The sequence below is a fragment of the Aythya fuligula genome, chromosome 26, assembly GCF_009819795.1.
Source record: "Aythya fuligula isolate bAytFul2 chromosome 26, bAytFul2.pri, whole genome shotgun sequence".
NCBI lineage: Eukaryota > Metazoa > Chordata > Aves > Anseriformes > Anatidae > Aythya > Aythya fuligula.
Window position 1 is genome coordinate 1,161,561 of NC_045584.1, and position 14,532 is coordinate 1,176,092.

Consider the following 14,532-nt stretch of genomic DNA (forward strand, 5'->3'; position numbering starts at 1 on the left):
ACGCCGCGGTGACACGGGGTGGTGGTGGGGGAGGACGGGGATGGGGCCTCCATGGGGTCACTCGTGTTCCTGCCATGGCAAAGGGATGGAAACGCAGGGGCTGGTGATGGCTACAGTGTTTTGACAAGCAATAACTCTGCATTTAGAGCTGCCTCTAGATGCTATGTTTTATGTTAGGACTATGTTTTTATGTTCATGCCTCTAAATGTTATGTTTTGTCGGTGACTTTTGATGACGAGGGGACACCCTGCCCAGGCGGGCTTTGCACCTCACAAGCTCCCAGCAAAGCCCGGGGGGACAGGGGGTCCTTTTTTCCATAAATTTTCCATTATTCCACTATTTGGAGCCGCGGGCGGCCCGCTGGGACACGGCCTGGGGGGGACCAGGCCAAACCCCGAGCCCGTCGCCATGGTAACAACGCGGCGGGCTCGGCCGTCTCCAGGACTACAAATCCCATCACCCCCCGCGGCGGCACGGAGGGGTTGGGCTCTCCAGGGCGCATGCGCGCTTTCCCCCCTCGGCGGCGAGGAGCCAATAGGGGGCGGTGTTGTTGGGAGGGCGGCGTTGCTAGGGAGGGCTGAGGTGATGGCGGCGGGCCTGGGCCTGCTGTGGCCGCGGGCCGCCGGCGGCAGGTAACGGGACCGCGGTAACCGTAACGGGGCCGGGCCTGACCCCCGCTGCCGCGGAGATTCCCCCCGTTCCTCCTCGGCGTGGCTGTGCTGAAGGCGCCGCTGCCTCCTCAGGGCCTTGGGGGCAGCGCCGCGGCCTCTCCCCGCTGATTTATTTCCTTTTTTTCTCTTTCCCTGCCAAGTTTTCTCCTCCTGCGGCACGTCGCGGCCTCTCCCTTCCAGCTCCGGGCGGCGTCCGTCCTGTCAAGGTCCCGGGAGCTGCCCCTCGGCCTCGGCGGCCCGGTGTCCTCGTGGAGCCTGCAGCAGGTTCGCCTCAAGGCGCGGGGCAACGAGTACCAGCCCAACAACCGCAAGCGCAAACGGACCCACGGCTGGATCAAGCGCATCAGCACACCAGGAGGCATCGAGGTTATCCTGCGGCGCATGCTCAAGGGCAGGAAGTCCCTGAGCCACTGAGGCCTCGGCCTGTGGGGTCGGTTTGGGGTGGGGTGAGCTGGAACCGAGCCCGAAAAGTGCCTTGGATTTGGAGTGACGCAGCCTGAGGGCTTTTACTGAGGACAGCACCCGGCTGCCCCTTCTGCAGCACGAGAGGAATCACCCTGGTTGGAGAGCGGTCTGCGAGGGCTTGGTTTATTGGCTGCTTTTTTAATTGTCAGGTCACTGCCATGTCTACGCGTGATTGTAAGATAAACCTGTGGAAAACACAAGCTGTAATTAAAGCCTAGCAGCTTTTATTGCGCTTCCTGTACTAATTGTCGATGTGAAGTTAACAGGGAGAGGAAAGACAGGTTGATCTGAGGTTCACAAGTGCCTGGGAGCCTCGAAAGGACGGCAGCAGCGTGGAATAAGGGCTGACACCAGGGAGAGCTTAGTTTGTATTTTACAACGGCCAAATCTTCAGTGTCCCTGCTCTGCTTCTCTATCCCTGTGAGGTACATGTTAGTGGGGAATCGTCAGGGACGCTGTCCTGTTCCTTGGTGGCAGCTCTGGGCTGGGACACCCGTTCCTGTGCTGGTCTGAAGGGGATTTTGGGGGTTTTTCTGTCCCGGGGGTGACTTTTTGTGGCTAGAGCTGTTTGGGGAGCGCTGCCTGACCCAAGTGGTTGTTGGCCAGTTTCCCAGGGCTGCAGCAGGGCTTGGGGTCGCTCTGATTACACACGGTGACTGCACGCCAACTCCTCCTCAAGACTGCTGGCCGTCCAGCGCCGCTAATTAACAGCCTCACCCCTACCACGCAATTAACGAGAGCCACAGGGACAGGGGATCCCCGCTCGGACTACATTTCCCATCACGCCCCGCGGCCGCCTCCACATCCGGGTCCTCTCCCCCCCCTCCTTCCTCCCAACCCCTCCCGAGCGGGGCATTTCCTGCCCCTCCCTCACCCCAAGCGCCTCAGCGCCGCGCTGACTGACGGCCGCCTGGCCCAATGAGCGCGGAGCCGGGCTCGGCGCGGACCAATGGGAACGCGCGGAGGAGGCGGAGGGGGCGGGGAAGCGGCTGAGGCGGCGGAGGCGGGGCGGCTCCTCCCGGCTGGCGGCGGCGAAGATGGTAGGCGCTGGGCCGGGCCCCCGCCCGAAATGGCGGCGCCCCCGGGCCCCCTGCGCTGAGGGGAGCGCGGCCTCCTCCGGCCTTCAGCCCCCGGAGCCCTCCCTGAGGCTTTGGGGGGGGGCGAGGCCGGGCCCCCCTCGCTGCGGGCTGAGGGAGCTTGAGGGGGGGGTGCGCCCCCCCTCCCCCCCCCCCTCCTGGGGCGGGTGTGGGCCCCCAAAATGGCGGCGGGGTTCATGGGGGGGGGGGCTCAGTTGTGGGAGGGGGTCTCTTTTTTTTTTTTTGGGGGGGGGTCCCCGTTTTTCGGAGGGGGTTGTTGGTGTTTTGGGGTGCTGCCCCGTTTATTTTTGGGGTGTCTTTTTTTTTTTTCTCGGTATGGGTGTTCTCCTGGGGGGGGGGCACCCGGCTTTTCGAGGGGGGGGGGGTTCACCTTTTAATTTTTTGGGGGGGTTTTGTGATTCTGGGGGTGCCCCTTTTTCCTCGGGGGGCTGTTCTTCTAGGGATACCCCGTTTTTCGGGGGGGCTGCTGTCCTGGGAGGCATTTTTCGAGGGGGGGAGCTGCTCTTTTGAGGGGGGTGTCCCTTTTTTCTGGGGGTGCCCCGTTTTCCTGAGGGGAACAGGGGGTGCAGGGGGCTGTGGTCCCCCTTGTGGGGGGGGCATTTGGTCCCCCTCTGCCTTGCCCCTGGGGTCGGCTGCTGAGGTGGGGGGTGCTGGAGGGCGGAGGGGGAAATGGGGGAAATTTGGGGGTACCCCGGGATGTGGGGTGTTCCCCCCCCCCCCAGTGCTGTGTGCTCAGAGGGTCTGGGTGTGGGGGGGTTGTTGGGGTTTATTGGGGTGTCCCCACGTAGCAAGCGGCTGCCTGGGGGTTTGGTGGTGGTGGTCGCGGCCAGGAGAGATCCCATCCCCTTCCCCTGCATTGGGGGGGTTGTTTTTGGGGCAAGAAAGGCTTTTTCCTGCCCCTCAGCGAGCCCTGTGACAAAGAGGGGTCAGCGGTGTCCCCTGGGGGGTGTCCCCTGGGGTCTCCATGTCCCAAAGCTGGGAGCTTTGGTGGCCGGGCCCCCTGTTGGTGCTTCTCCCCCACCCCACGTCCGCGTGTGCGTGGTGTGGGGACACAGCCCTGCTCCCAGCCCCCGTGCTTTGGGCCTCCCGCTCCTCAGTGTGGTTGCTGCGGTTCCTTTCCAAACCAGGGCATGCATACGTTGCTTTTTTTTTGGTCTTTATTTTCACCTTTCTGCTTTTAGACGAGGACTTCCTAGGAAGCCCAGCGCCCTGTTGCCCCAGGAACGGCCTCTTATCTCTCCCTCACCTCCCAAAGCGCAGAAGGAGCCGCTGTTGCCTCCTGAGGTCGCTTGCTTGGGCGTTTGGGCACGCTCTGCTCGCTTAAAGAGCGCCAGAAGGGGCTGCAGGAGGAACATTTCCTCGTGTGGCACCGCGGTGGGGGGGGGGTGCGGCGGTGACCTGCCTTATCTGGTGCCCTTTGGAGCAGATAAGGGGCGCTGCGCTCCCAATTTCGTGCCGGATATCCAGGAACGTGCCTCGGGGCGCTTCCCCCAGGGGAACTTTTCAGGAGGTTGCATCAGGGCAGGTGCCTGTTGAAACGGGGCAGGATTAGCAGCAGGATCACCTGGGTGCTAACAACGCGGCTTTTCCGTTGTACTTCCCGGCGCTTAAACTAGAGAAATGGCTCTCCCCTTGCTCAAATTCCAATTTTCCTGCCGTTTTCCTGCCCTAGCAGGTGTGGCTGCACCCAAGGGTGAGGCGGAGGCTGAGCTCGGTGTGCTCGAGGCTGTCCTGCAGGAGCTGAGGTCTCTGTAGCCTCCTCTGAGCTGCTGCACATCCCCCTTCAGTCGCTTATATCCTAGAGGAGGGGGTGCACCCACGTTTCAAACACGTTCCTTATTTAAATTGCATTTGGACTGATGATTTTAATGGTATTTTAACAACTTACTGGGCATGACTGCTGTAGAAATCTGTTAAAAAAAAGACTTCAGCGTGCCTGGGGAGAGCTGCGCCCCCTCTCAGGGCAAACGCGGGCTCTGCCAGCCCGAACCCCTCCATGGGGCAGTGGGGAATAGCCTGGGGTGAGGGAACTGAGGTGGGGCAGACCCGAAGCTGTGTGCTGCTCGGCAGGAACAGTTATTTGCACTTACAAGAACAGAAACCGAAAGCAAGCAGTTAAAGGAACCAGGGGCGTGCCTGGCCCTGCCTGGAGCGGGCTCCTGTAGCACCGTGCCGTTAAAGGTTTGCTTCGAAATCGGGGGTGTTTCTAAAGATCCTCAGCCCTTCCAAACAATCAGAGGGTCTTAAACCTGGGCTGTGAGGAGGAAAGTGCCTGTGGAAGTCCTTAGAGGATTCCCCACCCTTTTCAGCCTGGGACCCTCGCCCCTGAGGGGGACGAGACAGGGAGAAATTTGCTGTTGGCTGCTTCAAACCTCTTTTTCCAAGTCTCTCCTTTCAGCTAAAACCTGGCACCCAGGAAGGGCTGAATGTGGAAACGAGAACGTCGGCTCAAAAACAAGAGCGTGAATAATAATTTCTGGTTTGGCTAATTGCAGCTCTTTGTTTTGAAGTAAAGATGCGGCCTTAATGAAAATAACGGCCCCTATTTTGGGTGGAAACAACGCCTTTGAGCCCGGCGGTTGTGGAGCAGCCGCGGCCGTTCATTTATCGCTTCGAAGGCCGAAATCAAACGGCTCCTCTGCTGCTTCCCCCTCCTGTTTAAATTGCTCCTAAGCAGGCTGCTGCGTGTGGAGGATTAGCAGCCTTTGGTGTGCACTATAATAGGCTTTGAGGCTTTGAGGGAGGATCACTGCGGCGCAGGTAGCTGATCTGATGGCTTCGGGAGGCTCAGGGCCCCTCCTGCCTATCGCCCAGGCACCTCGTGCGTTTCTTCCCCGTCTCCTGGCTGCTTTCAACACCTCCCCGAGCATCTCCCTTTGTCCCTCTGTGCTGTGAGCGAAGAGGCTCCGGCAGGCTTTCAAGCTGGCTGTTCTCGTGACCCCGTAACGCTCCCCTCCCGCCCCCCTTTTTTTCACTTTGGAGAAGGAAATTCCTGTTTCACGCTGGTGCGGCTTAATTAAACAGCGAGGGCTCCGCGGGGTTCCCGCCGCTGTTTAGCAAATAGCTTCGCTGCCCCGCGTGTTCGGCTCTTTTCTGAACTGGGGGGGGGTTATTTTTTGAAGGACTGGCAGCGCTGACGCAGGCAGGGGCGTGATCCTTCACCAAAAGAAAAAAAGTCGGGCCTCGCTGATAAGGATTGGGCTTTTGGGGCCTCGGAGGCTTTCGTCGCTTTCGGGAATCGACAAAGAATGGTGACTGCGAAAGCGAAAGAGCAACTGGTTTGAAACGGGGACGTGTTCGAGGATTTGAGTCATCGGGGTGGCTGCGGCAGTTCCCTCGGGTGGTGGTGTGGTTTGTGCTGGTCTGTGGATCCCGCTGGGGTCTGCGTGGTGCAGAGCTTCCTTCCTGAGCTCACCCGCGTCACCTGGATGCTAGGAGAGCTTTCTCGAGCAGCCTTCCAGCTGCATTCCAGAACTTTGGGAGAACAGCGAGCCAAACGCAAAAGCTGGGGATTCGCTTGGTTTACAAAACCACTTTTGTGTTGTTTTTTTCTTTTTTTTTTTTTTTTTGTTTCGGTTTCCAACCGCTCTCACTAGCTGGGACCTGGCAACATCCTTCCCAGCCCTGCAGTTATTTATCCTAACGACCCGAGCTGCTCCTTGGAGAATCAGCCCAAAGCAAACAACAACTGCAATATCACTCTTCCTTTCTTCACCTACTTCTTTGTTTGTGTTCTTTGTCTTTTCAGGCCGATTTTTTGAAAGGATTACCGGTCTACAACAAAAGCAACTTCAGCAGATTCCATGCGGACTCCGTATGTAAAGCATCAGTAAGTATTGCGTGTCGGCCAGAAATCCCGGTGCTCTGGGAGGTTTTCTTGCAGGGCTCAAAGGATATGAGAGGGAAATAAACTCGAAACGAGTGTTTGTTTGTTTTTAAGAAAACAAACAAACCCAGCCATGTGTGCTTGTAGTTCATGAGCTGAGATTGGCGAGGAAAACCTCCTGCTTGTTTTGGTGAGGCATGCGTCCTCACGGCAGCCAAGCCACATCAGTGGTGCTCTCTGTATGCTCACATTCTTTAGCAATGGTCTTAGGCCCTGAAAAACACCAGAAAAATGGACCTGCTTCGAATTTCTTAAAAAATAGAGGAAAAAAGCAGCAGCACAGTGTCATATAACGGGGCAGAATATCCGAATGCATTTGTAGCCTGGGTTTCTGGTGGCTTTTGGGTTGGTTTAGCTGTGCTGGAGTTAAAAATCACCTGGTAGCTGTCGCTGTTCTGTAACTGTGCAATTCCTCTACAGAACAGAAGACCATCGGTATACCTTCCCACGAGAGAATACCCGTCTGAACAAAGTAAGTCTGCTCCACTGACGTGGGGTTTTTCCTGTTTTTGGATTTTAAAAATCTGGCATACACGTAAATTCACTGATTTTGAACTTCAGATCAGCTGATACTCTTGAACTGTCACCGCAGTTACAAGCAGTGTATGTCTAGTTACTGATTTTTTTGTGCTTTTCCTCTGTCCTAACGAAGTGATTGCTGTTCCTGCGTCCTGCCCTTTAATCTAAAGGACCATGCTTAGTACGTGAAATAATGTCATGATTGCTGCACAGTTTTAAAGGTTGTCTTTAAAACGACCTCAGCTTGTTTCTCTCTTTCTTTGGCAGTTATAGTAACAGAAAAGACAAATATACTTTTGCGTTACTTACATCAGCAGTGGGACAAAAAGGTATGGTTGTGTTTCCTTAATATAAGCGTCTCGATTTGCTGACTCTGGCTGATAGAGCTGGGTATCGATCACAATCAAGATATTGATGATTAATTAAGAGTGATTCAGTCCTTGTGAAATGCACTTCAGCAAAAGGAGGCTGTGTCTCTGCACAGCTCTGTCTCCTCACAACATTTTATTTTTTTTTAAAGCTTTTTGTTCTGTTTCAGAGGACAGTAACTCAGTGTTTAGTCTAGAACTTGGGAGGCTTCAGTTCTGTTTCCCACTTAGCACAATTTTCCTTTGTGACCTTTGCAAATTGGTCTCCCTGTGCCTCAGCTGTCTGCTTTACAGCTAGAGGAGAGCTCCTACCTCCCAAGACTGTTAGCAAAAGATGGATGAGCTTATGCAGAACATGAATGCATTAATGAGGCCGTGTAAGTACCTTGGTTACGAAATCCGAGTTCCCGTATCAGGAATGCACAAATTAGGAGGCTCTAGCTGGCGTCTGAGACTGATGCTGCCTGGGTTGGAAGGGCTCAGACACGAGGCAAGGACTTGGGAGTGGAGATAATAAAGCAGGGATCTTAATTATGAGAGGATGCAGAACACAGAGAGAGGCAAAATTATAAGGAGCCTTGAAGCTGAAAAGAAAATATTTGTGTATGACGGAAGTCTTTTGGTGATTTTGATAAGTTTAGGGACTGACTCAGAGAAGCAGGAAAAAAGAATCTTACTCATGTGTATGAAATATTTGAGGTCTATAAATAAAAGATGCTGAGAGCAATGATTGGTGTCGTTGCCCCACCCTCAAATATGAAGAAGCACCCCTTGGCTTTGGGCAAAATCCTCGTGGTTTGTTTCAATATGTCTGTTAGGTCATCGCATTGCTGTGTTCCATCCTGAAATTTTTACAAACAACATTTTTTTTCTACTGGCATTAGCTCCCGCCAGCCTCAGAAGGCTTTGGAGAGTTTCACTGTGACTTTCTTTGTCCAAACAGAATGCAGCAAAGAAGAGAGATCAAGAGCAAGTGGAAATAGAAGGTGAGAATTCGGCGCCACCACGGAAAATCGCTCGGACAGACAGCCAGGATATGAACGAGGACACTTAAACTCTTGGCTTTCTCCTCTACTACTTTGCAGGCGCTTCCTGTTTTGTCTCAAAGTGTGTAAATTTCGCCCCTTGCCCCCATCTCTCACCCATCCACTATGCAGCCCAAACCACTTCTGACTTCATAGGAGCCAATGTATTTATTTTTTCTCCGTTTTTTTTTTTTTTTTTTTATTTATGCCGTAAAACTTACGGAGCAATGGTGGAACAATCCAGTAAAACACGTAGTATAACCTTAGTTCCTCCTTTCTCAAAAGCATACACTGTCACTTTTACAGGTTTTGTTAAATCTGTTACCTAACCAACCGGGTCTAGCTACGGAAGCCTGAGCAGGAGACGGGTTGTTACAGACCCCTGGCGTGGTGCAGGCTTTTTGATCCATGTACCCATTGACACGTTACGAGTGGTTCGTTCTTCTTTGTGCCCAGTCCAGCCATAAGTGTGGGGCCTCACTATTTTTTTTCTCAAATACTCTGAAATTGGCACTGCACTTAAAAAAAAAAAAAAAAAAAAAAAAAAAAGAAAGAAAAAAAGAAAAAAAAAAAGAAAAATCATGGGTGTCATTTAGGATTATGTTGATCTTAGCAAAACGTGTTGTCAACTTGATATATCAGTTGTATTCTTTTGGTCTGTTCTGTGAGGGCCACGGTCGTTTGGCAGCGTACATTATCTCATGCGTCAGTGGTCATGGAGAATTCAAGTGAAAGGTGTGTTGCTTGTGTTGCTCTTTTAATTCTAACAGTCTCTTGGTCTTGAACAGACTGATATGTGCAACTTCTCCGTTGGAATAAAAGGATGCTTTTATCCTATTCTGAGTATTTGATCAACAGTGTATTTAAGCAGCAGCTGATGGAGTGGAGTTGGGTAGGCGCCCTGCAGGCAGCGCTTGGCCGGATGAGTCTAGGAGCACCTTGGCAACTAGATCTAGTTCTCTGTGTCGACTGCCGGCTCTGACTAATGGTACGTTGAATTTCCTGCGATATCGGCATGTCTGGAGTGGAGTCTGGGACTTTGAGTTGATCCAAATGTGAGCTTCCGTGGTCTCCGTTAAAGACCAACCCATCTCTTTTGGACTGGGACAGCTCAGTGCCTGTTGCCTGTAACCCTTCACTGACTCTTCAGGAGGAGCAGAAGTGGAGACCCGTAAGTCGTCCAGGTGGAGTCGGAGGTTCAGAGACTTCAAAGGAAATGACCATCGTCGCTGAAGGGGACAGGGAAGGTGTAGTTTAGTAATGATGTCTTGTCTGCTTTAATGTAAGAAGCTGACTTCACACTGTGTTAGTTTAAATTGATGAAGTTATAACTGTGTTTTTTCCTCGTTCACCAATCTGAAACACCAGTTCAAGAAATCTCACGCGAACGTTGTTCTAGAGATCCGGGATGAGCCCAGTTCTGTGCGACTGCAGTGGCCACGAGCCTTGAGGCCAGGGTTTCTGCTATCCCCTTCTCCACAGCAGCCCCTTCCTACCAGCGGACACCACAAGATCAGGTGTGGGGGCAAAGGGGACCCGAAGGGAGATAGACCATTGCTTATGACTTCGTGTTATGAGGCAGAACCTTGGGAAGAGCAGGGCACAGCTCACTCGGCGTTCTCAAATGTGTGTTAGGCACCGAGTTCCTGATGCAGCGAGTGAATTTAACTCAAAGTTAACACCGAGTAGCTTAGAACTTTGTACCTGCCTCAGAAAACGTTACCTTTTTGCCGTGGCAGTAACCTCCAAATTACTGGAATGTTGTTGGAAATGCCAACCGTGTTGGTGAAGATAAAAACTACTTACAATTCCGTCGGATTTACTGGCAATTGCAAGAGGACTTCTCCCAGCGTGCCGCTACCAACAAGTACTTCTGTGCAAAGTGCAGGATGTTAACTGAAGATGCTGTGTTAGCATCTGGTCTCGCAGGGATCACCTGAAGCTGAAGCTGAAGAATCCTGTGAAGAGCTGTGAGATACCAAAAGAGGAAACGGACATGCAGCTGGTGGTAAAGTGTGACCAATTTGTGTGTTTTAGCAAAGCTTGGGAGCTGCAGCCTTGCAGACTAATGTTTGTACAGTGCGTTGAAGTTGTAAAATGCTGTATACTTGATTGACATGGCAAGGTTTGGGCTTTGCTGACTTCTCTGCTAGACAGAGTGATGTACTATTAAAGAGAGTTGGCAGTTCCTTCCTGTCGTAAACCCCCGTCTTTGTTCCCTCCGTGTCGTTAAAAATTCTCTTGTTGGTTCTGGGAGCCTTTGAGATGTTTCAGAGATTTTTAGGAGGTAAGAGAAGGTTGCCTTTTTATTTTTTATTTTTTTAAAAGTAGTTCTGAAGTGATGGAGAAACTAATCTTCAAAGAGATGTGACCTTAAGTATCAAACTTGTCTTTTTGTTTGTTTGTTTGTTTTTTTTGCATTCATGGTTGAGCACAAGCAGTGTGGATTTCTAATACCCCCAGTGGGTCTTTCTACATCCCACCTGATCTGCAGCGAGAGCTCCCTCCTCTCCTTCCTTCTCCAGCCCACTTTTCCTGCTGCTCCTGGCTCCAGAGTGCTGTCCTCAAGCTATTGCACTTTGATCCTATCTGTTTAATCCATGGTAAGTGTATCAGGTTTGAGTGTTGCATGGAAGATCTTACTTGCCTAACTGTGACTTCCTGGTGCCTTAGTGCATTGAAAACGACAAAAATAAGAAAAAAAAAAAAAACCCAAACCCTGGATTTCTTGCTGACCACACTGTTTGTACAATGCCTGGCTCTTGGCACTTCAGCCTCTCTTGTTACAAAGTGACTGAAATTTAGTGACCCTCAGGGGTTCTTTTGTACCTGTCTGCCTAGTGGAATTTGTATTGTTTCTGTTACCAATGTACACTAAAGGTTTGGGTTTTTTAATGAGAACTTGAGATACTTGTCAGAGATCAGGATTTTTTGTAGCTGAATAGGGAATCTTTGCTCAGTAGTCAAAGCAGCAGGAGCACGTTTCTTTCTACCAGGGGACGATGAGTCCGTCCAGGAGCAGACTGTCCTGTTTGGGGGCATCTGTGCTGCCAGGCAGGGCGCTCCTGCACTAAACAGCAGTTGAGATGTATGTTGGGTAAGTTTAGAATATTAAGAAGTTAGGCACTGCCTTTTTCTAACGTAAAAATACACTAGTGACTGATGTGCAGGGAAACTAACGTTTTGTCTAGGTTAATTCTTGGTATCATATAATTTTATTTTATTTTTTAGGGGAGAAATAGTCAAAAAAAAAAAAAACACCAACCTACTCCTCACACGTAAGAGTTGGAGGAGGGGGGGGAATGTTGGAAAGAAGGGCAGATTTTAACATGTTCTGCCCAGCTGTGAATTCACAGGGAACTGCATCAGAGCAGCAAAGTGTTTGTTTGCATTTATGGCTGATTCCTGACGTTTGCCGGATTAGTTTGTTTTGTCTGAGGATGCTCGGTTAGGGAACATCTGCACGGGTGGCTTTCAGGCTGCTTCCTCTTTCTGTCCTTGGAAGTTTTTCAAGGCCCTAACGGACGAGGCCCTGAACCCGCTGTGCGTTCGGTATCGCCCGCGCTTCGAGCAGGAGCCTGGAGGTGACAGTATAAACCCAGGGAAATGCAAAACGCAGCAGAACCCGTGGCTGGAAGGTTGGCTTTTGTACCAAACTGGCAAGTGAAGGACTGCTACGAAGCTTACGGAGCTGGCAAGCACGTGCAGAAGTCTTTGATGAGCCCTGAAACTGCGTTGAGCTGTGAAGACTGGTGACCAGCAGCGGGATGGAAATCCAGGCTGGGAGGGCAGGAAGGAGCTGCTCAGCTCCTGCCTGAGGCTGCTGAGCTGCACCTGGGCTGCAAAGTGTTCAAAGTCTTTGCCAGAGGAGTGTTTAAGGTGGACAGGATGCCTTTCACAGTAAGGGAACAGGCTTTTAGAGTCATTTAGATAAGTCAGATCTGATTTAAAGAAAAAAAATAATACTTTGCGTCTGTCCTAGGCTAAGAAAAGAGGCAGCAGCAGTCTTAAAGCCTGGGATTTCTGTCCCAAGTGGCCGTGTTCAGAGCTGGCTTCTGAGCCTGGGGATGAATCCCAAGGATGCATGCAACCTGGGCACTCCTTTCTGCCATCATAATCCTGGTGAGAACGGGGTAAGCCAAGCTGGTGGCTGGTGAGCTCCACGTGCAGGCAGTTGTTTGGGGTTTTGCTGAAGGCCCCGTGTGGGCAAGGCCGTGCGGTGTGCTCCCGAGTAGGATCAGGTGGCAGATGGGTTTCCTTCCCTCCAGCGTGTGCCTTACGCAGCAGTTAGTCGTGGGTGCTCGGACTGCTTCCTCTGAGACAACTTCTGAACGTGATGAACATTAACCTCAGCGTTCTCACTCTGCACTAGATAGAACAGGTCGAACTTCAGAGCTTTATTTTCTGGCGAGCTCTTTGTCTCTGGCCTTAATGGCAAAGGCTAAGCAGGAATCTTGGATTTTATCCTTTTTTATTTTGTTCTTAAATTCTGTGGCTGTCGGCTCTGTTACCACTTACTGTTTCCTGGCTTGTTTATTTACCACTAGCTTCATTTTTTTCTTGTAAAGGTTTTTCAAAAAGCCCCGCATATCTACAATAGGAAAATAGTTTTCCTGCATTAATGACGTCAGCCTGGCAGCAGGGGAATTGAGCGATGTGCCGACCGCGACCAGAGGGCTTCCACTTGACGTCTCTCCGTGTCAGGTTTTATCTTACATTTTTTTTTGCTGTCTAACAAGGAGTGGGAAATCCTTTTCTTCACAGAAGAGAGGGCTGAATCTACCTGGGAGAGCAGCACAGGGTATTTTTGGGAGCGAGATGCGGAGGCTGTGCTGGTCGCGGTGCCCAGGAGGGGTGTTGCATCACGGGCTTGGTGAGGCACAGGCTGACCTTCACGCTGTGCTGACTGCGCTTTTGGGTTTCTCTTCTGCTGCCTCACAAATGTCTGCGGCCTGACGGCGAGCGTGCGGCCCAGGGGTCTCATCTGACAGCTGATCCGGGAGGTTTTGGTGCCAGAAATCACCCGAAAGGCTGAGCCAGCAGGCTGGCCAGGTGGGCTGGCTGCGTGGGCTGGCAGCTGGGGCTAGTGGTCGCATCCAGCCCGCCGTGCCCATCCTGAGCCGTGTGCTGAGCTGTCTTTTGTGTGAAATGCTTGTCATCTCCAGAGTTTAATGTCAGGGAGGACTTCTGGAACCTTTCCTTTTTCAATTACTGGAAAAAAAAAATAACTTCTGTGTATTGGAAAGGCTGCAGAGAGGAACGTTTTGTGACTGAAGCAAGGGAACGAAACGCCAGCTTTGAAGTTTTCTAATGCTGGGACTGTTTTTAAAGGCGAAACTTTGCCAGTATGTCCCCAGGTGTGAGAAGCCAAGTCTCCCCCTGGGTGTGATTTTAGAGTTAGCTTTTTCTAGGAACACATTTAAGAAGTCTGATTTGAAGCCTTAATGCCTTCTGAGGAGCTGGCTGGGTTAACGTTTTGTGGTGGAGGGCCAGGTTTTACCCATACAAACCCAAAAGTGGGCATTGGGCTGGCAGGATGGAAGGGCAGCACTGCGAAACCTCGACCCTGTTCCCAACTGGGATTTTCCTCGCGCAGGAGCTGGCTGGCCAGGAGTTTTGGGTGATGTAAGGTGGGCCAGTTTTTGCTACCCCGCATGCTGCAGGATGCAGGCAGGGCTTTCCCCAGCTCGTGGGCTGCGTTCTTGCCCCTTCTGCCAGCCCTCGGAGGCGAGGGGCAGCCCAGTCCTCAGCTCACCACCCCTCTAGGAAAGCGAAGCTGCCTTAAAGCTGCCTCGTGCCCCACGAGGACAGGGATTTATCCTCTCCTAGCTACAACTCTGCTTTCAATTTCCTCCTGTTCCTGACCAAAGCAAGCTTCGTTCGGCTAGCGAGCCGGCAGCGACGCCTCTCGTTGCTCCCAGCTCCACACCCATCACCGGGACAACTTGTCCCAGCCAGCTCCAACCCAAACTGCCTCTGCTACACCCACACGCGGTGCTTTTCCTGCAGACACCTGAACAGGTCAAAGAGCTTATCAAAAAGCTCTTCCCCGCTTTGATAAGCAGCACGGAGGCCGAGCGTGGGTAGGGCTGGGGCAGCTGGCGTGGCTGCGGGCAGGACGGGCCGTTCAGTTCATTCCTTAGCCGTGGTTTTGGGGTGCAGGGACGCGAGATGCCCCACGAGATACCGCAAGAAACAGCGTGAGGTCGGGCTGGCTGTGCCGAGCTGAGTCACGGCCCCTGCACCGCGCTCGTGCTGCCTTCCAGATGCATTCGTTTCTCATTAATCAGCGCGCAGCGTGCCATTAGCGGGCCGTGCTGGGTATTTTTAGTGAAACCACCCGGCCCTGGCCCGTCCCGCACCCCGACCGAGCGGCTCAGAGCAGCTCTCAGCTTTCTGTCCCCCCGTGCCTGCTGTGGCTCCTCGCTCCGTTCAGCACGCGCCATCCCAGTCTGGTTTTCGCAGCGCGGCGTCGAGCTTGTGAGTGTGTGTTAACTTCCC

At 52.4% G+C, this 14,532-nt stretch overlaps 2 protein-coding genes across 2 annotated transcripts; both read left to right on the forward strand.

Moving 5' to 3' along the window:
* The first annotated feature begins 547 nt into the window (after positions 1-547).
* On the forward strand, positions 548-1,377 carry MRPL34 (mitochondrial ribosomal protein L34). The gene is made up of 2 exons (XM_032203714.1): positions 548-632; positions 812-1,377. The coding sequence occupies exons 1-2, from the start codon at positions 586-588 to the stop codon at positions 1,083-1,085; spliced, it is 321 nt and encodes a 106-aa protein (XP_032059605.1). The 5' UTR covers positions 548-585; the 3' UTR covers positions 1,086-1,377.
* Positions 1,378-2,137: 760 nt separating this feature from the next.
* On the forward strand, positions 2,138-8,236 carry DDA1 (DET1 and DDB1 associated 1). Its single transcript, XM_032203521.1, has 5 exons — positions 2,138-2,176; positions 5,982-6,062; positions 6,540-6,591; positions 6,906-6,967; positions 7,950-8,236. The coding sequence occupies exons 1-5, from the start codon at positions 2,174-2,176 to the stop codon at positions 8,058-8,060; spliced, it is 309 nt and encodes a 102-aa protein (XP_032059412.1). The 5' UTR covers positions 2,138-2,173; the 3' UTR covers positions 8,061-8,236.
* The last annotated feature ends 6,296 nt before the right edge of the window (positions 8,237-14,532 follow it).

Excerpts from the sequence above, each read along its gene's own strand:
- MRPL34 (XM_032203714.1), top strand. The coding sequence starts at position 586 with ATGGCGGCGGGCCTGGGCCTGCTGTGGCCGCGGGCCGCCGGCGGCAG. Across the intron at positions 633-811 it reads CCGCGGGCCGCCGGCGGCAG|TTTTCTCCTCCTGCGGCACG; the intron begins GTAACGGGACCG and ends TTCCCTGCCAAG.
- DDA1 (XM_032203521.1), top strand. Across the intron at positions 6,063-6,539 it reads ACTCCGTATGTAAAGCATCA|AACAGAAGACCATCGGTATA; the intron begins GTAAGTATTGCG and ends ATTCCTCTACAG. Across the intron at positions 6,592-6,905 it reads AGAATACCCGTCTGAACAAA|TTATAGTAACAGAAAAGACA; the intron begins GTAAGTCTGCTC and ends TTTCTTTGGCAG.